At 45.1% G+C, this 25,722-nt stretch overlaps 2 protein-coding genes across 2 annotated transcripts; one reads left to right on the forward strand and one right to left on the reverse strand.

Annotated features, from left to right (window-relative positions):
* Positions 1–658: 658 nt before the first annotated feature.
* srfbp1 (serum response factor binding protein 1) lies at positions 659–3,450 on the reverse strand. The gene is made up of 2 exons (XM_083646179.1): positions 3,154–3,450; positions 659–2,642 (listed from the first exon to the last, which is right to left on the reverse strand). Exons 1-2 carry the CDS (start codon positions 3,412–3,414, stop codon positions 1,377–1,379), a joined length of 1,527 nt encoding a protein of 508 aa, XP_083502305.1. The 5' UTR covers positions 3,415–3,450; the 3' UTR covers positions 659–1,376.
* Positions 3,451–4,362: 912 nt separating this feature from the next.
* Positions 4,363–21,043, forward strand: maco1a (macoilin 1a; the record flags this gene model as incomplete). The annotated part of the gene is made up of 9 exons (XM_083646165.1): positions 4,363–4,492; positions 5,536–5,677; positions 5,834–5,960; positions 6,443–6,566; positions 12,549–12,707; positions 12,810–12,992; positions 13,153–13,273; positions 14,334–14,508; positions 20,841–21,043. The coding sequence occupies exons 1-9, from the start codon at positions 4,413–4,415 to the stop codon at positions 21,041–21,043; spliced, it is 1,314 nt and encodes a 437-aa protein (XP_083502291.1). The 5' UTR covers positions 4,363–4,412.
* Between the last annotated feature and the right edge of the window lie 4,679 nt (positions 21,044–25,722).

Raw genomic sequence — 25,722 nt, forward strand, 5'->3', positions numbered from 1 at the left:
GGGAATTCTTTTGAACCAGATTTACATAACGCAGACGTATCATACGCAATGACGTACATGCACAGTGCTCTGGAACAAAAAATAAAGTAGGCTATCTTGTGTTTATTTGCTTAAGTAAATTACACACATCTGAAGCTTGTATTCATGGCCTAAATCTGCAAACGCCACAGTACATTGAATGCAGCAGAATCAAGTTGATATAATCTCTATTAGTTATTAAATAGGCTAGCTGTAGGCAACTCTCATAGCATAGTGTGAACATTAGATAATGACTTTGTGCACTTTCCCTGCCAACTTTGCATTTCTCTTCCTATCTCTGTCTCAGCTGTTATTGTGTAGGCAAATTTACAAATGCAACATTTTTTTTTTTACCTTCAATCATGTGTTGTCCCTGTCTGAGGTCAGTGGGTTTAGCCTACTGTGCCCTCCTAAGCCAACTTAAGAGAGTGTAGCCCACATGATTTTATGTTTTACTTCATGTTGTATTTGTTGTTTTTATGCTTGATAAATTTACATTTTTGCAATGCTATGGCATAAGTATTTCCTTTATAAAAGAAACGCCTAGAGTTTGATAAGTACAACTGTGTGTGACAGCATAAAAGAAAAGAAAACCAAGGATGATAAAAAACATTTTAATGTAGAGACAAGCAATCTCCTTTAGGATAAAGAGTAGACATGATACTTTTGTATTGTTTAAACACAACAAATATAAACAAGTAGCCAAAACAAGCTAAAGTGATCATCACCTTGCTGCATCAGAGGTCACTCATAAATCATTTCACTGCCCATGATGTTCATGTGTGTTGCCAAACGTCACTCAATCCCATAGAATTAAATCTATATAACTATAGCTTTACCATCACAAGAAACAGAAGGGTATGTGGGTTTGGACAAAGTAGTAGAACTACTTACTTACTAAATCCCCACTTGTTTGTGTAGAGCTCATAGAGTAGTAGACCATTAGCTCGAGCACATCCTTGCTTGCTAGGTGCTCCTCAAACCTCAACAAAAATATTACATTGCCAATTACACGTGACCCAGTTTTGGTGTTCAATTATGTTGGAAAAATGAGCAAAGAACCATCAGGTAACAAATTCAAACACAGTAATTCAATCATATATAGGAATCACATATTCATGTTGTTTCATAGGTAAACACAATTTGTTTCATTTTCCAGTACAAAGGGGGGAAGGGGGTCTACATTTCGCAACACATCAATTGGCCTGAGTCTACTTACTTGTAGTTGCAACTGCATTGGGCATCCACTGTGACAACAGTGACACCTCACTAGTGTACCAGATCATAACAATCACTCAAAAGTCATGTGGCCCCCTCAACCGAAGCACGCACCCAGCGTCACTAAAGAACCAACTGGTTCAGTCATCAAACTTGATCTTCTTCCCCTGGAATGGCAGGATCTGTCCTTGCTGCTCCTTCCTCTTCTTACTGGCCTCCCAGGATGGGTGCAGCGCCCCCTGCGGTGCCTGATGTGAAGCGACCCCTCCCCCCCTTCGAACCTGTTGCCTGGCCACATCACCCCTGCCCCGCCCCCTCCCTCTCCCGGCAAAGCCCGAGCCGCTTCCCTCTGACTCGGGACGTCTGCTGAACCCTGGTTTTCCCTCTGGCCTTCTGTCCTGATGGGAGGGCCCATCGGAGTATCCGCCTCTGCCCCTCTGTCCTCCTCGTCCCCCAAATTTATTCCCACCTCTGCCTCCGCCGCCCCGGCCAGGCTTAGACCCAGACAGGGAAGAGCAGAAGACAGAGCGAGACCCGCTCCCTTTCGACTTCAGCCTGGACTCTAGCTCATCAAGCTCACGCTGCCTCGGGTCCGTCGTTTTCAGCAGGTCTGTCGAGTCGCTTTTCACCTCGCTCCTCTTCTCCTGCTGCTTCTTCTCCTCGCCCTCTGCACTTTTCTTCTTCTTCTTGAACCTGCTCACTTTCCCCAGGAAGAAGTCGTCTTCGCCGTCGCTCTCCGACTGGGAGGACTGCTTGTGGAAGCGCTCCTCCGTGCTGTCGTCAAAGTACTCTTTCTCTTCATCGCCCGACGACTCCAACTCACTCTCTTCCTGGTCTTCCTCTTGCTGAAGCACTTTAGGCACAGGCTTCGGATTGGGCTTCTTTTTGTGTGGTGTGTTTTTCACAAGGGCCTTCGCCTCTGTGTTTTTTGCAGATGCTGTTCTCACACTCTTGGTCTCTGGAGCTGCTGGAATTTCTTTGTTCTGAAGATCGGTAGTTTCATCTGAAGGGGTGGCTTTTTTCTCCTCGTCTTTTTCAGAAGGTTCATCAACTGTTGTGTTTTCACTGTCTTTGAGGAGATCATCTCCTTCCTCATCGCCTAGCATTTCCTTTTCCTCCACTGCACTGTCCTCCTCATCCTCCCTTTCTCCTTCTCTATCGCTGTCTGTTGCCTGAACAGTCGCCTTTTCAGCTTCTTTTTTCACCTTTCCCCTTTGCTCTCCCCGATTCCCACTCTTCATCCTCTCATCTTTGAAGGCTTTGACAGCAGCTTTGATGGCCTCGATCTTCTTGCTGAACTGAGGGTGGGTAGCGATGCGTGCTATCGCTCGGTCCGAAATAGTAGATTTGGGGGTTTTACACACTAGATCAAAGTTGAGATTGTTAGCCAACGCTGTCTTGGTCACCTAAAAAATGCAGAAAAAAACATCATCATTCATCAAAATCCTTCTTTCATTTAACCTGGAATTGTTAAGGATCTGTAAATGGAACTTGTAAAGTAGGACTAGGTATCGGTACTCGATACCCATTAAGATAACCCAGTACCAAGTAGTATCGAAACTTTTCCAGTCAAACGATACCTGCATTCAATCCTTTTTGCACACAGATCTAGAAAAAATATATATTTGTATGGTTGTGTTTGCAGCCAGTCACCACAAGCGTTCTTTGATTTAATGTGACGTGTGATTGGTCCACTACCGCAGCACAGCAGCTAGAACCCATACAGCCCATGTGGTGGTGACGTTGAGCACGGTATGTGATGGAGTTGGCATTAAAAAAAAAATCTATATATCGAATTAAGTACTCTATTGGTATTGTACCACTTTAAGGGTACTGGTATTAGTAGTAGTACTGGTACTGTAATTATTTTAACCCTTACTGTAAAGTGGAGGAATGGGAAGGGAAAGGTGAACCTACCAGGTCTGGTAAGAGGGCCTTCATCACATGGATCTCCTCCAACAGTCGGGCAGCTCTCCTCTGGTTCCTCTCCATGTCCGCCTCTTTCCCCTTCTTCTTCTTCAGGGCTGGAATCTGCCGCGTCAGCTTCCTGATGACCAGAGTTCTCACCCTCTTCACCTCCTTCCTCATCCTCACCACTTCATTGTTGAGGTTCAGGACCCCGGGATCCTTTTTCTCCTTAGGCAGCTGTTTCTCAGTCTTCTCTGTGGTTTGTGGCATCGGTGCCTCCTTTTCCTCCACTACTTTCTCCTCCTCTAACACTTCCTCCTCCTCCTCCACTTCTCCCTCCTTCTCTGTCTCAGCGGATGGCACCATTTTCTCCATCTCCACCTCAGTATGTAACATCTGTTGAAACATAACCCAGTTTAGATTATAAGTGAATGGACAATAAATTGAATATTTCAACAATGCAGTTTTGAAATCAGTAGCTATAGTTCAATCACTAGTCACTGTAACTGACAATGAAATGGAAGTCTCCAATGCAACATCACAATTTCCCTTTGATTGAAAAATTGGTGACCTGAAGAACATTATTTATTACCACCAATAGGAAAAAGTATAACAAGGGACAACCTGATAATTTAGTCACTTTCCCAGAACATAGGTATGGTGCACAATAAACACGGTTTAAAACAGTGTTTTTCTGCAACATACCTAGAATAAACCGTGTGTTTTGTTACCGTGTTTTGTTAAAAACTCTGTCAAATATCAAGACTGCTACAATCTGGGAACCCAGAGTCTATTTCGTCACGTAAATAGATCTATTTATTGAGACTGTCAAAATAAACGTGGCTGAGTAGGCATGGACAAGTTGATACAACCGAACGTATGAGGTTATCTGATGTTCCAGCGCTATTACCAGAACAGACGGCAGCAAATACGACAGAATTAAAACATCATAACCAACTGGTACCGCACTTACCTTCACTGTGACTATAAAACTTTAAAATTGAGCAAAACGTTGAAGTATCAGGGAGCGGCCATGTTTCGTACGCTAGTACTGACGCAGGCGTGACGTCAGACGTTAGCTATGGGACGCAGCGTGTCGTGAAAAGGGGAGGGCCTTCGCGGACTGTTTTTATTTATTTCTTTGTTTCATGTGCATAAAACAACAACAATGGTGGATAATTGAAGAAGTGTGCATATTAGGATGACCGTATGAACATTTCCTGTTACATTTACCAGGCTGATATCACAGGTGAATCAACAGGGGGAGGATGAAGCGGCGCAATGCGGACTGCAGCAAACTCCGACGGCCGTTAAAACGGAACCGAATCACCGAGGGTATATATAGCAGGTAGGAAAAACGGGGCTGAGGGACGTTATTGTATAACAATGGCGCCTCTGCATGTCAAGATAGGACCGCCAGCGTTTGTTATACCCATAATAATCAGGCACCTTTCGGGTCGGAGCTAGAAAAGCTGAATGAACGCGTCCGCATAAGTGTCAATTGTGTTGTATAGGCCTCCTTGTGTGACTCATACATGGCATTCTAGCTAGAGATTTGTCCTTAGCTAGCTATTATAAAATGCACACAATTCGGACTAATGGACGCGATGAAGTGATATTGTATGAGCATGAAATTCTTGCAGTGAAAGGAACCAGACTAAACGCTAGAGATGACAGCAGCCACGTCGGAGGCGCTCGTTTTAAAGCCCGGGGTAGCGCAGACAGCGGAGCTCTAAAAACCTGTGCTTTGGCAGATTTCTAAATTTGAAAGCGCAAATGTAAGATGAGCGAAATGTTACCATCAAAGTCGCCAAGTACATGGAATTTGAGAATTTCAATTTAAGATAGCATGATGCTGCACACATTCATTTCAAGATAGCATGTATTTGACTGCAGGTTCATTGATGGCAAACTGGAATAGTGACAACAGCTGTGCAGAAAGTAACATGCCACTGCAACATGACACTACTACCTCTCTCATAATATGCAAAATTCAATCACCACCTTATTTTGATCCTGAGCTAAATGTTTGGTATTGGAAGATATAAAGCTTCTCACCATTGTTTTTTATTATTATTTATATCTCGCTTGATTGTTTTTTAAATATTAGACTCGTTCAGAATGCATGCATGGACACCATTATGTTGGCTTTTATCAGCCTTCAGACCTAGTTGGAGCATTAGGTCATACTGTCTTACTGTCAGTCACCCTGATGTTGCTCTTACAAACACAAGACTGTTTTCTAACCCCAATGTCCAAATACCTGTGATGATATCATCTAAATCCATGGCAGGCCTTGTCCAGTAGCTCCCCTCTACCCCCCCCCCCTCTGTTTAAACTGAACATAATCTTTTCCTCATCCCCCTCTCCATATCTTGTTTTCTCCTGCAGTACATTCCTGTACCTGAAGTTCCTGGTAGTGTGGGTGTTGGTGCTGCTGGCCGACTTTGTGCTGGAGTTCAGGTTTGAGTACCTGTGGCCCTTCTGGCTTTTCATCAGAAGTGTCTACGACTCCTTCAGATATCAGGGGCTGGTAAGAGAGCTTGGCTTGACCACCTGGCATTACCATGCATCCTGGGTGATCAGATTGTATTCTGATATAGCATTTTCCCATTAAGACAATGATAATAATTATGTGCGATTTTTGTTGCATAAATTTACCTTTCTGTCTGTTTTCTCCTCCATTCAGGCGTTCTCTGTCTTCTTTGTGTGTGTGGCGTTTACGTCCGACATCATCTGCCTCCTCTTCATCCCCGTCCAATGGCTGTTCTTTGCTGCCAGCACCTACGTATGGGTCCAGTATGTCTGGCACACAGGTTAGTCCACCTACGTATGGGTCCAGTATGTCTGGCACACAGGTTAGTCCACCTACGTATGCGTCCAGTATGTCTGGCACACAGGGTAGTCCACCTACGTATGGGTCCAGTATGTCTGGCACACAGGTTAGTCCACCTACGTATGGGTCCAGTATGTCTGGCACACAGGTTAGTCCACCTACGTATGGGTCCAGTATGTCTGGCACACAGGTTAGTCCACCTACGTATCCAGTATGTCTGGCACACAGGTTAGTCCACCTACGTATGGGTCCAGTATGAGTCCTACGTACGTATGGGTCCAGTATGTCTGGCACACAGGTTAGTCCAAGTTCTAAGTTCCAAGTTATCTGGGTTCGTTCTATATCTGCCAGTCACCTCAAAGACTTGGTGTACATGAAGCAATGTATTCCTGCCAGGTTTCTATGATGCCAAACTCAAGAGTGAGTTTTTTGTTTGTTTGTTTATCTCCTACTTGCATGCAGAGAGAGGAGTCTGTCTACCCACTGTATCGCTGTGGATCTTGTTTGTGTACATCGAAGCCGCCATCCGCTTCAAAGACCTGAAGAACTTTCATGTGGACCTGTGTCGACCGTTTGCTGCTCATTGGTAAACTTCAACCTGATGTATTGTTCTGCTGTTGTTCATGCCATATAACTTTGACAACTATTTATCTGCATTTTGAGGAAGAAGAGGAGGCACAATGTCTGAATAATAATAGGCATGAGCATGTTTCTGCATCACGCGGGTTGCAAACTCATAACCTTTACCACCAAAGATTGATTATAAGTTAAAAACTGATGTTTAAAGATGCTCTATTTCCATTGACTATAATAGTTTACATGAGGTTAGAATTCAAAACACTGTCAAAAATTATGTTTTTGTGATACAATTATGAAATTTACCACACTTCATATCAAAGCAAAATATCACAATTATGTCAGTTTTTGAGAAAAACAGATGCATCTGAACATTTCTGCTCACTTAGGCCTACATTTTGGTGAAAGATTCATAGCTATAGTACGTAGGCTACACCTGATTTGTTATGAATTTTCAAAGTTTAGAAATTTAGAGGGTTGCTGTAGTGTCACCATCAGGACTATTGGCCCACAATGCCAGTTGAAGGCTTGGTATGGGACTGGACCTATGTGCGAAGCTTGGTTTATTTCCACGCATGGGAGGGCAGATTTCCTCGTAGGAAGAAGCAGAATAATAATAATAACATTGGCAAGCGGCAGAACTGCCCGGCCCATAAATAGCTATGATTATAAAACCGATTATTCCAACCCTTACTTCTTTGGCCGAGACAAAGGAAGCGACGGTAAAAGAAACAATAAATACACATCTTTGACTACATAGCATTTAATCTAAATATGAATTATCTAGTATTATAACAAATAAACACACACCTTTAAAAAAATCTCTTCTAAAGTCACTGTAAAGCACAGCCTCTTGTGGCTTATTGCCTGAATCATGTGTCCGGTACCCCTGTACTGTATGTTTCCCTTCACCTTCCAGTATCGGCTACCCAGTGGTGACTCTGGGCTTCGGCTTCAAGAGTTACGTCAGCTACAAGATGCGACTGAGGAAACAGAAGGAAGTGCAGAAAGAGAACGAGTTCTACATGCAGCTCCTACAGCAGGCTCTACCGCCAGAGCAACAGATGCTGCAGAGACAAGAGAGGGAGGCAGAGGAGGGTGAGACGCACACACTCACACACACACACACACACACACACACACACACACACACACACGCACACACACGCACACACTCACACACACACGCACACACTCTCACTCACACACACACACACACACACACACACACACACACACACACACACACACACACTCACTCACACACACACACACACACACACACACACACACACACACACAGTCTCGTGTGCAACAGATGGTAGTGCAGCAGACAAGCTTTTATCAGGGTTCCCACGGGTCCTTGAAATCTTTGAAAGTTTGTGCATTTGAGTTGCAAGTGTTTGAATTTATATATTTTTGTGCAAGAATATAAATTGCTGTTCTTTGATATTTGACTTAACGTTAGTAAATAGGCTATGTTCCGCCATCTGGATGTATGTCTCCTGCTCTCTGTGCCTTGAGAACGTGCGATGGCGAGTGATTGAAGTGGAGCGGTGCAGGTTAAACAGCAGCAAGCTAAATGTGCCTGTCTAATGTCATTCTCATTAACCGTGCTCCGTGTCTCAAACGATGCCATGTAGGGTCTTTGAATTGGAAGGAATTGGGCTGGAAAGTCCTTAAATTTGATGTTAAAGAAGGTGTGGGAAACCTGTTGATACATGCAATGATGCAACCTGACCTTCAATTCATTGGAAGGACATCGATATGACACAATTAGTTAATTGGAATAATCAAACCATTAATGGCTGATTAAAGGTGATTGGCAGTGACAGACACTCTGCAGTCCCCACATTTTCTATTGTGTGTCCTTCCTCTCTGAAATTGTGACAGGTTAAAGGAATGGTTCACACAAAAATGAAAATCATCTCCTCACCCTCGTGCTAAATGAAACACAGGTGAAATGTTAGTTCATATAACACAAAGGGAGGTTACCAGCACAACTTCATAGCAGCCTTCTCCAAAACAACTGAAGTTAATGGGGACCCCAACACAGCCAAACAATCACACTGTGGATAGAAAGACCTATACTCCATGATTTATTGTAAATCAATCAGCTGTAGTTAAGATTTGCACTAAATAGAGGTCTTTTTGGAACTCTGAAGAACCAGGCCCCACTTCAGTTGCTTTGGAGAAGGCTGCTATGGAGTTGTGCTGGCAACCTCCCTGTGTGTTATAGTATCCTTCCTTTATGTAAAAGGGAGTAAGTGGGTTCTGCGATTTTGGTCACGTTTTTGGTTACACTCGAGCAATTGTGATGTCACTGATAATGTCACAATGTCTATGACATCATCAGTGATGTCACTCACTGATGATGTCACAATGTCTGACATCATCAGTGACATCACAAAATCGCAGACAGATCCCACATACCATCACTGATGACAGCATCGAGTGCTCGAGTGACATCACTGATGATAGACATGATGACATCACACTTGCTCGAGTGACATCACTGATGATGTCATAGACATAGCCGAGCTGCGGACGAGGCCGCAGAGCAGCCGACCTGCGTATGCAAGCTGCAGGGCCAGCTCGGCAAGCTGCTTGGTGTGAATAGCGAGCAGGAATCGTGCCTAGTACAGTATATGGACAAACGTCACCTGTTTCAACTGGCATGAGGGGGGAGTAGATGATGACAGAATTTTCATTTTTAGGTGAACTGTTCCTTTAAGACATATTTTGTGAGTTTTCTTTTTCCTCGTGGAATATATTGTAGGAACTAGGAAAGCTTTAAAATTTGTTCTTAGTTCTTTATAGTTACTACAGTATCTACATGTAATGGCTTATTTCTGCCAGGCTGAGTCTGTATCTCGTCAAGAATTTCCACAAGTTTTTATCAGTCACTGTAAGGAAGTTTGTGTGCTTGCCTTGTGTGAAGTGTGAAGTGTGCTGGATCTTAGGTAAGGGCTCACGGGCAGTGATCGATTAGAACCACAGAGATGTCTTTCAGGCTAATTTATTTGGAATAACAGGCAGAAGCAGTATACAGAGTGACATACAGGTTGCAGAAAGGGAACATACATATCAATACAGAACAACACCTTTATAAACCCCCCACATTCGAGGTATGACATCGTTGGTGATGTCACAACGTCCGGGGAGGTATGACATCATCGGTGACCTCATAAAGTCACGTCTGCCATCACAGTCAGCCTAGACCGTCTGACATCGCTGGTGACCTCACAGGGGAAACTCTGACATCACCGATGACCTCACGAGGTGAACTCTGACATGATGTCACCATCATTGCGTCGTTGGCGCCTTGGTTCGTGGGCGTCAATTGCCCCAAGAACAGGCCTGGTGGTGGGCCATTATGGAGCATTTTCTACAGTCACAATGGTCCAGTAGTTTATCATCATCTGCCGTCTTGTTTAGTTTCAAGAGTGTAGTTGCAGTTTACTTTGGGATTTGGTTAATTCTCCAGTATGTTTTCATATTTTCTCTTTCTAACCCTGCCTCCACTTCCTTTCTTCCAGCGGCATTAGCTAAAGGGATCTCAGAGGTAGATCCTGCGCCGGTGTCCCAAAACGGAGCACCTCCCGGAAAGAAAAACACTCCCGTCCCGTTACCGGAACTGGAGTACCGGGAAAAGGGGAAGGACAGTAATGCCAAAGAGCGCGAGGGCAAAAAACAACACACAGTAGGAATCAATAACAACAGTATTATACATCCACTGGACTCCAAACTACAGGAGACAGAGTATATTGAGAACCATGTTGGGGGGAAGAGACTGAACAACGACCTAGCGGGAGAACACACACACACCGATACCAGCACACACTCTCCTAAAGAGGAGACGGGAGGGACGGCCAAGAACTACAAAAATGCCGGCGGAGGCGGGGCCAGCGTTTCCAACTCGTCCCCTCGGAACCACAGCGCCACCAACGGGAGCGTGCCGCCGAGCTCGTCATCCATTAAGAACGAGAAGAAGCAGAAGGGATCAGGGAAGGGTCAGAAGGACCCGGTGGAGAACTGCATCCCCAACAACCAGCTGGGCAAGCCGGACGCACTAGTACGGTAAGACTCACGCACACACACTTTCTCCAGAACGTCCATTACGCTTCTTGCTACACATCCTGTTAGGCAATATCTGTCAAACCCCACATCCTGCCACTCTGCTTCCCTGCGGTTACTCCAATTCTCCTTCTCTTTAACTCATTGAGTGCCAATGACGACTTTAGTCGTCAATTCGGATAGTAACGTTGAGTGCCAATGACGACTAAAGTCGTCAATTGCGTTTTTTGACGGTGGGACGTGGATCAAAGCCAGATCCATCTCCTGTAAAATTTTGGGGCATGTTGAATGTGTATAACCTATTTTACCGACCCATTACGTGACGACAGTGCTCTCCAGATTAGAGAAAGGCGAGGAAAAAAGAGAGAAGAAGTCATGGGGAAACGGAAATCGCATCGATATGCATGAAGCCGACACCAGCGTCTTTCTGAAAAGTTACATTATTCTCAGCTGGGAGCCGGCGACATGCTGTGAAAAAGCGGGGTGCAGCGCACTTTTCAGTGCAGAGCAAACGCAGAGCAAACGCAGCAGAGCCGCCAGACACTCCCACGGAGGAGGAGGAGGGGGTGGGGCACGCAGGGCAGCATAGGCTACAACCATTGACAGTAAACACTGACCCAGACAGCAGGCTCGATGGACTGAGACAGGCAAACAAGCTAGAATATCTGATGCCCACCAGCAGTAAATCAAGACCAGCAAGAAGGTGTAGGGTCTGCGCACGCAGGGGCCAGCGCTGCTGGTTGCAGCTAAAAAATATTATTTGGCCAAACAAAATTCCTTTGTTTTCACTGTTTTATTGAAGGAAATTATTTTTGAGGTGTCATTACATCAGAAAATATTACCTTCAGAGTCAGTGATGTGCTTGAAATGCTTCATTTCACAAAAGGCTGAATATCTCAGCTTCTAAATTGAAACGCGTTTTTTTTGCTGAAATCAACCTATCTTCTCCGGCTGATAACTAAAGAACGGAAAATGATATCAATAAACTTTTTTTTGCAGATGATAGAAGAGAGTCTCATCGTTCTTTGTGCGTGTTCGGTGTTTACATAGTAATATCACACAATATTCTGTGGGCCTCGAGAAATCACTGAAAACGCTCTGAAACTCTGGCACTGGGAGCGTCCGTTCTCCAAAAGTGGCTGGCACTCAATGAGTTAACTTGATCTCACCCACTCTACTCCATCCCTCTGTCTGTCTGCTGTGCCCCTCCCTGTCACTGTCTGCGTCCCCAATGCCCCTCCCTGTCACTGTCTGTGTCCCCATGCCCCTCCCTGTCCCTCTGTCTGTCTGCTATGCCCCTCCCTGTCCCTCTGTCTGTCTGCGTCCCAATGCCCCTTCCTGTCCCTCTGTCTGCGTCCCAATGCCCCTCCCTGTCCCTCTGTCTGCGTCCCAATGCCCCTCCCTGTCCCTCTGTCTGTCTGCGTCCCAATGCCCCTCCCTGTCCCTCTGTCTGTCTGCTATGCCCCTCCCTGTCCCTCTGTCTGTCTGCTATGCCCCTCCCTGTCCCTCTGTCTGTCTGCGTCCCAATGCCCCTTCCTGTCCCTCTGTCTGCGTCCCAATGCCCCTCCCTGTCCCTCTGTCTGCGTCCCAATGCCCCTCCCTGTCCCTCTGTCTGTCTGCGTCCCAATGCCCCTCCCTGTCCCTCTGTCTGTCTGCTATGCCCCTCCCTGTCCCTCTGTCTGTCTGCTATGCCCCTCCCTGTCCCTCTGTCTGTCTGCTATGCCCCTCCCTGTCCCTCTGTCTGTCTGCGTCCCAATGCCCCTCCCTGTCCCTCTGTCTGCGTCCCAATGCCCCTCCCTGTCCCTCTGTCTGTCTGCGTCCCAATGCCCCTTCCTGTCACTGTCTGTGTCCCCATGCCCCTCCCTGTCCCTCTGTCTGTCTGCGTCCCAATGTCCCTTCCTGACGCCCCCTGCAGGCTGGAGCAGGATGTGAAGCGCCTGAAGGCTGATCTTCAGGCCAGCAGGCAGCTGGAGGCGGAGCTCCGCAGTCAGCTGTCGTCTCTGAGCAGCCAGGACCGCAGCCTGCGCTCTGAACTGGGCCAGCTACGCCAGGACAACGAGCTGCTGCAGAACAAGTAAGCATGCACTCACCTAGGCTCCATCACAATCACTTACGTCGCCAAGTAACAAGAAACGCAATTTCAGCCAGGCTGACCATTTCCGTCCCCATACTTTAGGCTCCACAGTGCCGTCCAGGCCAAGCAGAAGGACAAGCAGACCATCTCCCAGCTGGAGAAGAGGCTGAAGGCCGAGCAGGAGGCCCGCGCCCTGGCTGAGAAACAGCTGGCCGAGGAGAGGAAGAGGAAGAAGATGGAAGAGGCCACTGCCGCCAGGGCTGTAGCCTTAGCCGCCGCCACCAGGTACACTTTGGATTAGATGATTGAAGGATGTAATGAATCAATGAATGTCAAATCAAGTGAGCCTGAATCTGAATTGACAGTTTTTGTTGGTTGGAGCTGTTGGATTTTGAAGATTATTTTTCTGTTTCACTCTTCAAACTGTTTGTCCTCCCTCCACCAGAGGGGAGTGTACTGATTCTCTGCGCGCTCGCATCAGAGAGCTGGAGATGGAGTGTAAGAAGCTCAGCATGGACATGAAGCTGAAGGAGGAGCAGATTAGGGATCTGGAGGGAAAGTGTCAGGTGAGACAAGATAGTAATTTATTTATTTTTTGAATAATAGGAGAATTGTTTTGGCTCAGTTCAGCTGCGTCACAAACTTAACGAACATACTGGTAGTTTTTATTCATTCACAGACACGCATTTACTGCAGAATAGCAAACTATCTTATATGCCTGTCAGTGTCAACTCTGTAATTTTCTTGTTTCATTGTTGGATCCATGTGCCATTTTCTAGGGGTGTGAATCTTTGGGTATCTCACGATTCGATTCCGATTCCTGGGGTCACAATTCGATTCAAAATCGATTATCGATTCAAAACAATTCCCGATTCAAAATCGATTCTCGATTCTCGATTCATTACATGGGGGGATTTCAGGATCTACTCCAGTCTGCTATGTGCTAAGAAAGATGGTGTAGCAAATGCTTGCATGAAAGCAGAATATAAAGTGTATTGTTTTTTTGTTTTTTTGAAAGTTTTATCAACTGATTGCAATAATGTAAAAACACAATACACACAAAGGCAAACCTAAGACAATAGGTAACATTTATTCCTGCTAAACTTGCACAAATAAAATCTTCATACTATTTCTCATTGACTTCAAGAAAAATAAAGTAATACAAACAATTAAAAAGAATCGTAGTTGTATCGGAGTCAAATCGAGAAAGTATCAGAGTTGTGAGTCGATTCAGAATTGTGGAAGATAAGAATTGCGATTCTTGCATGAATCTATTTTTTTGGGACACCCGTACCATTTGCTTAGTTACTATCTGTGGATTGGAGATGCACATATTTTTTTTGTGTGAATGTGGCCAACTCACACACACAGTCCCATCACCCAGGATGTGTGTTAATGCCAGATGGAAAGGGGGTCTGTGACTAATTTGACTTAAGTGAAATTATATTTTTATTAAAAGATGAAGACTAAATTTCTTAGCGGTGTGTTTAACTTTTTTAGATTTCCAACCATACCTAGAATGCGGGTCGTGTAAAATAGAAAACAAGCACCAATATTTGTACCTTAACCACCTGTTACTCCCCTCTTAACCCACTCAACATCACCCTCATATCCTGTCCCATGCAGGAGCTGCGAAAGTATAAAGAGAATGAGAAGGACACGGAGGTGTTGATGTCGGCGCTGTCGGCCATGCAGGAGAAGACCCAGCACCTGGAGAACAGCCTGAGTGCCGAGACCCGGATCAAACTGGACCTCTTCTCCGCCCTGGGGGACGCCAAGAGGCAGCTGGAGATCGCACAAGGTAGATCTTGACTGTTGATTCACACTGAAACACAGACCTGTGGTAGATCTTGACTGTTGATTCACACTGAAACACAGACCTGTGGCAGATGTTGACTGTTGATTCACACTGAAACACAGACCTGTGGCAGATGTTGACTGTTGATTCACACTGAAACACAGACCTGTGACAGATGTTGACTGTTGATTCACACTGAAACACAGACCTGTGGTAGATGTTGACTGTTGATTCACACTGAAACACAGACCTGTGGCAGATGTTGACTGTTGATTCACACTGAAACACAGACCTGTGACAGATGTTGACTGTTGATTCACACTGAAACACAGACCTGTGGTAGATCTTGACTGTTGATTCACACTGAAACACAGACCTGTGGTAGATCTTGACTGTTGATTCACACTGAAACACAGACCTGTGGCAGATGTTGACTGTTGATTCACACTGAAACACAGACCTGTGGTAGATGTTGACTGTTGATTCACACTGAAACACAGACCTGTGACAGATGTTGACTGTTGATTCACACTGAAACACAGACCTGTGGTAGATGTTGACTGTTGATTCACACTGAAACACAGACCTGTGGTAGATCTTGACTGTTGATTCACACTGAAACACAGACCTGTGGTAGATCTTGACTGTTGATTCACACTGAAACACAGACCTGTGGCAGATGTTGACTGTTGATTCACACTGAAACACAGACCTGTGACAGATGTTGACTGTTGATTCACACTGAAACACAGACCTGTGACAGATGTTAACTGTTGATTCACTCTGAAACACAGACCTGTGGTAGATGTTGACTGTTGATTCACACTGAAACACAGACCTGTGACAGATGTTGACTGTTGATTCACACTGAAACACAGACCTGTGACAGATGTTGACTGTTGATTCACACTGAAACACAGACCTGTGGCAGATGTTGACTGTTGATTCACACTGAAACACAGACCTGTGGTAGATGTTGACTGTTGATTCACACTGAAACACAGACCTGTGGTAGATGTTGACTGTTGATTCACACTGAAACACAGACCTGTGACAGATGTTAACTGTTGATTCACTCTGAAACACAGACCTGTGGTAGATGTTGACTGTTGATTCACACTGAAACACAGACCTGTGACAGATGTTGACTGTTGATTCACACTGAAACACAGACCTGTGACAGATGTTGACTGTTGATTCACACTGAAACACAGACCTGTGGCAGATGTTGACTGTTGATTCACACTGAAACACAGACCTGTGGTAGATGTTGACTGTTGATTCACACTGAAACACAGACCTGTGGTAGATGTTGACTGTTGATTCACACTGAAACACAGACCTGTGACAGATGTTGACTGTTGATTCACACTGAAACACAGACCTGTGGCAGATGTTGACTGTTGATTCACACTGAAACACAGACCTGTGGTAGATCTTGACTGTTGATTCACACTGAAACACAGACCTGTGACAGATGTTGACTGTTGATTCACACTGAAACACAGACCTGTGACAGATCTTGACTGTTGATTCACACTGAAACACAGACCTGTGACAGATGTTGACTGTTGATTCACACTGAAACACAGACCTGTGGTAGATCTTGACTGTTGATTCACACTGAAACACAGACCTGTGACAGATGTTGACTGTTGATTCACACTGAAACACAGACCTGTGGTAGATGTTGACTGTTGATTCACACTGAAACACAGACCTGTGACAGATGTTGACTGTTGATTCACTCTGAAACACAGACCTGTGGTAGATGTTGACTGTTGATTCACACTGAAACACAGACCTGTGGTAGGTGTTGACTGTTGATTCACACTGAAACACAGACCTGTGGCAGATGTTGACTGTTGATTCACACTGAAACACAGACCTGTGACAGATGTTGACTGTTGATTCACACTGAAACACAGACCTGTGGTAGATGTTGACTGTTGATTCACACTGAAACACAGACCTGTGGCAGATCTTGACTGTTGATTCACACTGAAACACAGACCTGTGGCAGATCTTGACTGTTGATTCACACTGAAACACAGACCTGTGACAGATGTTGACTGTTGATTCACACTGAAACACAGACCTGTGACAGATGTTGACTGTTGATTCACACTGAAACACAGACCTGTGACAGATGTTGACTGTTGATTCACACTGAAACACAGACCTGTGGCAGATGTTGACTGTTGATTCACACTGAAACACAGACCTGTGGTAGATGTTGACTGTTGATTCACACTGAAACACAGACCTGTGGTAGATGTTGACTGTTGATTCACACTGAAACACAGACCTGTGACAGATGTTGACTGTTGATTCACACTGAAACACAGACCTGTGGCAGATGTTGACTGTTGATTCACACTGAAACACAGACCTGTGGTAGATCTTGACTGTTGATTCACACTGAAACACAGACCTGTGACAGATGTTGACTGTTGATTCACACTGAAACACAGACCTGTGACAGATCTTGACTGTTGATTCACACTGAAACACAGACCTGTGACAGATGTTGACTGTTGATTCACACTGAAACACAGACCTGTGGTAGATCTTGACTGTTGATTCACACTGAAACACAGACCTGTGACAGATGTTGACTGTTGATTCACACTGAAACACAGACCTGTGGTAGATGTTGACTGTTGATTCACACTGAAACACAGACCTGTGACAGATGTTGACTGTTGATTCACTCTGAAACACAGACCTGTGGTAGATGTTGACTGTTGATTCACACTGAAACACAGACCTGTGGTAGGTGTTGACTGTTGATTCACACTGAAACACAGACCTGTGGCAGATGTTGACTGTTGATTCACACTGAAACACAGACCTGTGACAGATGTTGACTGTTGATTCACACTGAAACACAGACCTGTGGTAGATGTTGACTGTTGATTCACACTGAAACACAGACCTGTGGCAGATCTTGACTGTTGATTCACACTGAAACACAGACCTGTGGCAGATCTTGACTGTTGATTCACACTGAAACACAGACCTGTGACAGATGTTGACTGTTGATTCACACTGAAACACAGACCTGTGACAGATGTTGACTGTTGATTCACACTGAAACACAGACCTGTGGTAGATGTTGACTGTTGATTCACACTGAAACACAGACCTGTGGCAGATCTTGACTGTTGATTCACACTGAAACACAGACCTGTGGTAGATCTTGACTGTTGATTCACACTGAAACACAGACCTGTGACAGATCTTGACTGTTGATTCACACTGAAACACAGACCTGTGGTAGATCTTGACTGTTGATTCACACTGAAACACAGACCTGTGACAGATCTTGACTGTTGATTCACACTGAAACACAGACCTGTGGCAGATGTTGACTGTTGATTCACACTGAAACACAGACCTGTGGTAGATCTTGACTGTTGATTCACACTGAAACACAGACCTGTGACAGATGTTGACTGTTGATTCACGCTGAAACACAGACCTGTGACAGATGTTGACTGTTGATTCACACTGAAACATAGACCTGTGACAGATGTTGACTGTTGATTCACACTGAAACACAGACCTGTGACAGATGTTGGCTGTTGATTCACACTGAAACACAGACCTGTGGCAGATGTTGACTGTTGATTCACACTGAAACACAGACCTGTGGCAGATGTTGGCTGTTGATTCACACTGAAACACAGACCTGTGACAGATGTTGGCTGTTGATTCACACTGAAACACAGACCTGTGACAGATGTTGACTGTTGATTCACACTGAAACACAGACCTGTGACAGATGTTGGCTGTTGATTCACACTGAAACACAGACCTGTGACAGATGTTGACTGTTGATTCACACTGAAACACAGACCTGTGGCAGATGTTGGCTGTTGATTCACACTGAAACACAGACCTGTGGCAGATGTTGACTGTTGATTCACACTGAAACACAGACCTGTGACAGATGTTGACTGTTGATTCACACTGAAACACAGACCTGTGGCAGATGTTGGCTGTTGATTCACACTGAAACACAGACCTGTGGCAGATGTTGACTGTTGATTCACACTGAAACACAGACCTGTGACAGATCTTGACTGTTGATTCACACTGAAACATAGACCTGTGACAGATGTTAACTGTTGATTCACACTGAAACATAGACCTGTGACAGATGTTGACTGTTGATTCACACTGAAACACAGACCTGTGGTAGATGTTGGCTGTTGATTCACACTGAAACACAGACCTGTGGCAGATGTTGACTGTTGATTCACACTGAAACACAGACCTGTGGCAGATGTTGGCTGTTGATTCACACTGAAACACAGACCTGTGACAGATGTTGGCTGTTGATTCACACTGAAACACAGACCTGTGACAGATGTTGACTGTTGATTCACACTGAAACACAGACCTGTGGCAGATGTTGGCTGTTGATTCACACTGAAACACAGACCTGTGGCAGATGTTGACTGTTGATTCACACTGAAACACAGACCTGTGACAGATCTTGACTGTTGATTCACACTGAAACATAGACCTGTGACAGATGTTAACTGTTGATTCACACTGAAACATAGACCTGTGACAGATGTTGACTGTTGATTCACACTGAAACACAGACCTGTGACAGATGTTGACTGTTGATTCACACTGAAACACAGACCTGTGGTAGATCTTGACTGTTGATTCACACTGAAACACAGACCTGTGGTAGATGTTGGCTGTTGATTCACACTGAAACACAGACCTGTGACAGATGTTGACTGTTGATTCACACTGAAACACAGACCTGTGGTAGATGTTGGCTGTTGATTCACACTGAAACACAGACCTGTGGTAGATCTTGACTGTTGATTCACACTGAAACACAGACCTGTGACAGATGTTGACTGTTGATTCACACTGAAACACAGACCTGTGGTAGATGTTGACTGTTGATTCACACTGAAACACAGACCTGTGGCAGATCTTGACTGTTGATTCACACTGAAACACAGACCTGTGGTAGATCTTGACTGTTGATTCACACTGAAACACAGACCTGTGACAGATGTTGACTGTTGATTCACACTGAAACACAGACCTGTGACAGATGTTGACTGTTGATTCACACTGAAACACAGACCTGTGACAGATGTTGACTGTTGATTCACACTGAAACACAGACCTGTGGTAGATCTTGACTGTTGATTCACACTGAAACACAGACCTGTGACAGATGTTGACTGTTGATTCACACTGAAACACAGACCTGTGGTAGATGTTGACTGTTGATTCACACTGAAACACAGACCTGTGACAGATGTTAACTGTTGATTCACACTGAAACACAGACCTGTGGTAGATCTTGACTGTTGATTCACACTGAAACACAGACCTGTGACAGATGTTGACTGTTGATTCACACTGAAACACAGACCTGTGACAGATGTTGACTGTTGATTCACACTGAAACACAGACCTGTGACAGATGTTGACTGTTGATTCACACTGAAACACAGACCTGTGACAGATGTTGACTGTTGATTCACACTGAAACACAGACCTGTGGTAGATGTTGACTGTTGATTCACACTGAAACACAGACCTGTGACAGATGTTGACTGTTGATTCACACTGAAACATAGACCTGTGACAGATGTTGACTGTTGATTCACACTGAAACACAGACCTGTGGTAGATGTTGACTGTTGATTCACACTGAAACACAGACCTGTGACAGATGTTGACTGTTGATTCACACTGAAACATAGACCTGTGACAGATGTTGACTGTTGATTCACACTGAAACACAGACCTGTGGTAGATGTTAACTGTTGATTCACACTGAAACACAGACCTGTGACAGATGTTGACTGTTGATTCACACTGAAACACAGACCTGTGGCAGATGTTGACTGTTGATTCACACTGAAACACAGACCTGTGGCAGATGTTGGCTGTTGATTCACACTGAAACACAGACCTGTGACAGATGTTGGCTGTTGATTCACACTGAAACACAGACCTGTGGTAGATCTTGACTGTTGATTCACACTGAAACACAGACCTGTGGTAGATGTTGACTGTTGATTCACACTGAAACACAGACCTGTGGTAGATGTTGACTGTTGATTCACACTGAAACACAGACCTGTGACAGATGTTGACTGTTGATTCACACTGAAACACAGACCTGTGGTAGATGTTGACTTGATTCACGCTGAAACGCACACCTTCCGTGATGCTTCTGAGATGCTTTTGGTGTGAACCAAGCGTTAGTTGCAAAGATTCATACAGCCGCAGCAGTAGCCCATGTCCTAATGCTGTGATCCCCCCCCCCCCCCCCCCCCATCCAGGCCAGATCCACCAGAGGGAGCAGGAGATAGCCGACCTGAAGCAGAAGATAGCGGAGGTGATGGCAGTGATGCCCAGCCTGTCCTACTCTGCAGACAGCAGCAGCATGAGCCCCGTCACCCCCCACTACTCCTCAAAATTCATGGACAACAGTCCCTCCTGCCTGGACCCCAACGCCTCAGTCTACCAGCCCCTCAAAAAGTGACTCCTCCCTGGACCCCAACACCTCAGTCTACCAGCCCCTCAAAAAGTGACTCCTCCCTGGACCCCAACACCTCAGTCTACCAGCCCCTCAAAAAGTGACTCATCCCTGGACCCCAACACCTCAGTCTACCAGCCCCTCAAAAAGTGACTCCTCCCTGGACCCCAACGCCTCAGTCTACCAACCCCTCAAAAAGTGACTCCTCCCTGGACCCCAACACCTCAGTCTACCAACCCCTCAAAAAGTGACTCCTCCCTGGACCCCAACACCTCAGTCTACCAACCCCTCAAAAAGTGACTCCTCCCTGGACCCCAACACCTCAGTCTACCAGCCCCTCAAAAAGTGACTCCTCCCTGGACCCCAACGCCTCAGTCTACCAACCCCTCAACAAGTGACTCCTCCCTGGACCCCAACGCCTCCGTCTACCAGCCCCTCAAAAAGTGACTCCTCCCTGGACCCCAACGCCTCCGTCTACCAGCCCCTCAAAAAGTGACTCCTCCCTGGACCCCAACGCCTCCGTCTACCAGCCCCTCAAAAAGTGACTCCTCCCTGGACCCCAACGCCTCCATCTACCAGCCCCTCAAAAAGTGACTCCTCCCTGGACCCCAACGCCTCCATCTACCAGCCCCTCAAAAAGTGACTCCTCCCTGGACCCCAACGCCTCAGTCTACCAACCCCTCAAAAAGTGACTCCTCCCTGGACCCCAACGCCTCCGTCTACCAGCCCCTCAAAAAGTGACTCCTCCCTGGACCCCAACGCCTCAGTCTACCAACCCCTCAAAAAGTGACTCCTCCCTGGACCCCAACGCCTCCGTCTACCAGCCCCTCGACAAGTGACTCCTCCCTGGACCCCAACACCTCAGTCTACCAGCCCCTCAACAAGTGACTCCTCCCTGGACCCCAACACCTCAGTCTACCAGCCCCTCAAAAAGTGACTCCTCCCTGGACCCCAACGCCTCCGTCTACCAGCCCCTCGACAAGTGACTCCTCCCTGGACCCCAACGCCTCTGTCTACCAGCCCCTCAACAAGTGACTCCTCCCTGGACCCCAACGCCTCCGTCTACCAGCCCCTCGACAAGTGACTCCTTCCTGGACCCCAACGCCTCCGTCTACCAGCCCCTCAACAAGTGACTCCTCCCTGGACCCCAACGCCTCCGTCTACCAGCCCCTCAACAAGTGACTCCTCCCTGGACCCCAACGCCTCAGTCTACCAGCCTCTCAACAAGTGACTCCTCCCTGGACCCCAACGCCTCCGTCTACCAGCCCCTCAACAAGTGACTCCTCCCTGGACCCCAACACCTCCGTCTACCAGCCCCTCAAAAAGTGACTCCTCCCTGGACCCCAACACCTCCGTCTACCAGCCCCTCAAAAAGGGACAGTTATCTAATATAAAATTGACAAACATCATAATTGTGCTTCATGGCACAAATCAGTCACATACATTGTCTTTCGCCGTTCACCACCACTCTTCCCCCCCGACGCTGGTCCATGTGCTGAAGCAGGAATTAGACGTGACTTTGGCTCTCTATACAACAGTCTGTTCCGGTCAGGTAATTTGATTGGACAGGTGGCATTCCGTGTGTGCTGATATACAGTATAGCAGCACTGGGACCTTTCACAATGTATCACTCCGCTTCACAGGCATTCATGTGTTGCTTGGCAACACTTGGTAGTGGAACCCTGGGGGAACTGTTTTTGTTTGGCGGAGACTAAAAGACAAAAATCATAATCTGTTGTTTGATAAATAGCTTTGTTTCTAGAACTGCTCTCCAACAGCAATATCGCACTGGCGGTCCCACTGCACTCTCTCTGGTCTTCTATTGCTTAAATGTATCACATTGAGACAGTATTAGTCTTTCTTTGGTTCATTTCGTTAACTGGATGATTCTTTTGACGGGGGCTGTGTACAATAAGGAATGTTTTGTTGTGTTTTGGGATGTAGCCATTAGACGGTGTGATCAGTTTGGAGGTCAAATATGGGGGGGGTGTCAGTTTGTTGGCCAAATGTCTTCTGTAGAGCCATCATGCATCACTTTGTGTCAGTCTTCTTTTGCCCTATATTAACCTCCCTCTGTCATATTTGTCATGTATGTTGAATTGACACCCTGGCTTTTAGTTTATATCAGAATTGGCTTTCCACAATGTTTTATCTTTATGGCGGAAAACATGATTTCAGTTCACACTTGAATTTGAAACACCTGTCAAGTCAAGTCAAGCCCTCTGTGAGATAGATGAATGTAAAAGTACTATTCATGTTTTTGATATCACCATAGCTTAAGTGATTGTTTTTGTAATGAACATGTTTCGGTTCACTTAATGGCAATTGTACATGTTTTGTTTAGTTTTCTAAAATAGTGATATTGAACATAGATGTTTGCTTTGTTCCTCAGATTTTCCAACACTTACTCGATTTATTCTCGTAATGCTGGAATAGTGGATTATCAGGAAGTGTTTCGAAGCAGATGCAGATTATGTCCTCATTAATACGTTTACGATAGATTTGACCTGGCACTGCCAAAACGTTTTTAGGAATTCCACCTGTTTGCTGCAGACACACCCGTCCTCTCCCTCTGGACCAAATTAGAACTCGTTAGGCCATACTATTCACCGGATTTAATGATGTCTACTAGGTAACTGATTGTTACCCATTTGCAATTTTTTACAGTGCCTTGCAATTTCTCTTTTATAAGATGCAGAAACCATATACTTTCCAACCCTGGGGTCTAAAAGTCTCAAGTCTCAAGGCTCTATCTCTCTCATTCTCTCACTAGTGCCGATTTACTCAGTTCTCATTCATACAAAGTCAAGCATTTTGTCACACCCTGATCATTTTCATTCAAGTTATGGTACCGACGGCTAAAACAATGAAGTCAACTGATTGATTATGATTTTACAGTTTGTCTCAAAGGGAAAACACAACACTGGATATGGTACATGTCATGACTCATTATGTGGTGACATCGTCTTGGTATGCCAAACAACAACCAAACTGATTGTCTATTATCATGCCCGCCCTAGAGTTGGCATTTAGTTGTTTACAACTGTACATTTAGTTGCTGAGGAATGTTGTTTTTTTCCAGTTCTTAAGTGCCAAGTGTTGCTCTTCAGTTTGTTATCCATCCATATGATCGCTCTATAGTTAGCATAATGTTTGCAGAAGAGTACTGTTATTTTTGTCATTAGAACCTCTCTGAATGGTGTTCTCGTGTTTACAAGGTTCTGGGTTGGCCATGGTGAAGCAAGCAGGGGGTCAGGTGGATCAATTGTGTTATTCTTCTCACGTTTATTTATTTGTTACAGAATTCGCTTCAGTGGTACCTCGATATTCCGATCATGTTTGATTGTGCTCCTGTTGATTTTTTTTTAATACCAGGAAGGATTCTGTGAATGTGTTGTGTTGGGAAAAGTTACCCCCTGATCATTATTGTGCTCTCATGTTGCCTGCCTGGAAAAGTATTTATGTGGATCGCTGTGGCGTTGTGGATTTAGTTCTCCAGTTGTTTTTACAAGTTTGTGGAAAAGGAGAGGGAAGTTAAAAAATGCTTTGTTTTGATCTTTTAATTGTCCCACCACCATGATTATTTTCTTTACTCAAAGTGATGGTGGCTGTGTCCTCTCATGAGCATCACAATAAAGAAAGTCTTGGCTGGTGGCAATACAAGCCGTTTAAATTATTGTATTGTGTTTTGTGTCCAATATTCCACTTAATTGCAATGAGATTGAGATCACACTATCTCTCAATGTTTTTACCATACAGCTGGGTTTGTAAATTAATTGTTTTTCACAGGCATTTTGAAGGGAAATATTTCTGCAGGAATACAAATTTTCTACCAAATATTGATCACTAGATGGCGACAGTGGGCCCAAGCACAACAACACTGTCAAATGTCAGAACAAAGCAACTTGATGCAAAATTGACCTCAAAATCTTTCAGTTTAATTTGGAATTAGTCTCGCTTAATTTGGAATAGATAGCTCTATGGTTCCAGGCACCATTTTTTGATTGACATCTTGTCCCCGCCTACAACTGCCAGTAGTTCATGTGGTTCCAATGCTGCCTTCATGTGCTCCTCGTAAATGGTCACAGTACTGTTCGAATTGAAGCCACTTTGGCAGAATGAAGGAAACGTAAATGGCAAATAAATTAACTGCAGACTAATTACAGCTGTACAACGGAGAAAGTGAAGCAATTTTGATGATGATGATAATGATGATGATAATAATAGCATCACTTGCTGATACAGCTTAATTCATGTCATACTGGAATAACTGCCACAATGACTTGACTGTTTCATTAATGGCAATTACTTTTTAATGTGCTTGCTTGAAGCCATAATTTAAGTTGTTTATAGACTTTGGTAGGTTACTCATGTCTTTTTCACAATAACCAAAGCCAAGAAGCCCCACAAAAGCTGAGCTGAGTTATTTTTATACCTCCAAGGACGTAGACTACCAAGGACGTAAATTCAAGTTTCTGCCGTCCACCATGTGACAGGGATGCAGCAAGAGCAGATTCCCACTCTCTACCAGTAGTCTCCATAGAGACATGTAGTCAGTCTATGTGGTAATTAATTACCGCCTTGTGGGGTCATTCACCTGCGTGCATCTCGCGAATGACGGTATGTCCGACAGCACTTGAAGGCAACATAAGTTCACGCTCGCCATCAGCAGTCAGATCAACAAC

Source organism: Poromitra crassiceps (genome assembly GCF_964638095.1).
Source record: "Poromitra crassiceps genome assembly, chromosome: 11".
Taxonomy (NCBI): Eukaryota; Metazoa; Chordata; class Actinopteri; order Beryciformes; family Melamphaidae; genus Poromitra; species Poromitra crassiceps.

Excerpts from the sequence above, each read along its gene's own strand:
- srfbp1 (XM_083646179.1), bottom strand. The coding sequence starts at position 3,414 with ATGCCACAAACCACAGAGAAGACTGAGAAACAGCTGCCTAAGGAGAAA. Across the intron at positions 2,643-3,153 it reads AGGCCCTCTTACCAGACCTG|GTGACCAAGACAGCGTTGGC; the intron begins GTAGGTTCACCT and ends TGCATTTTTTAG.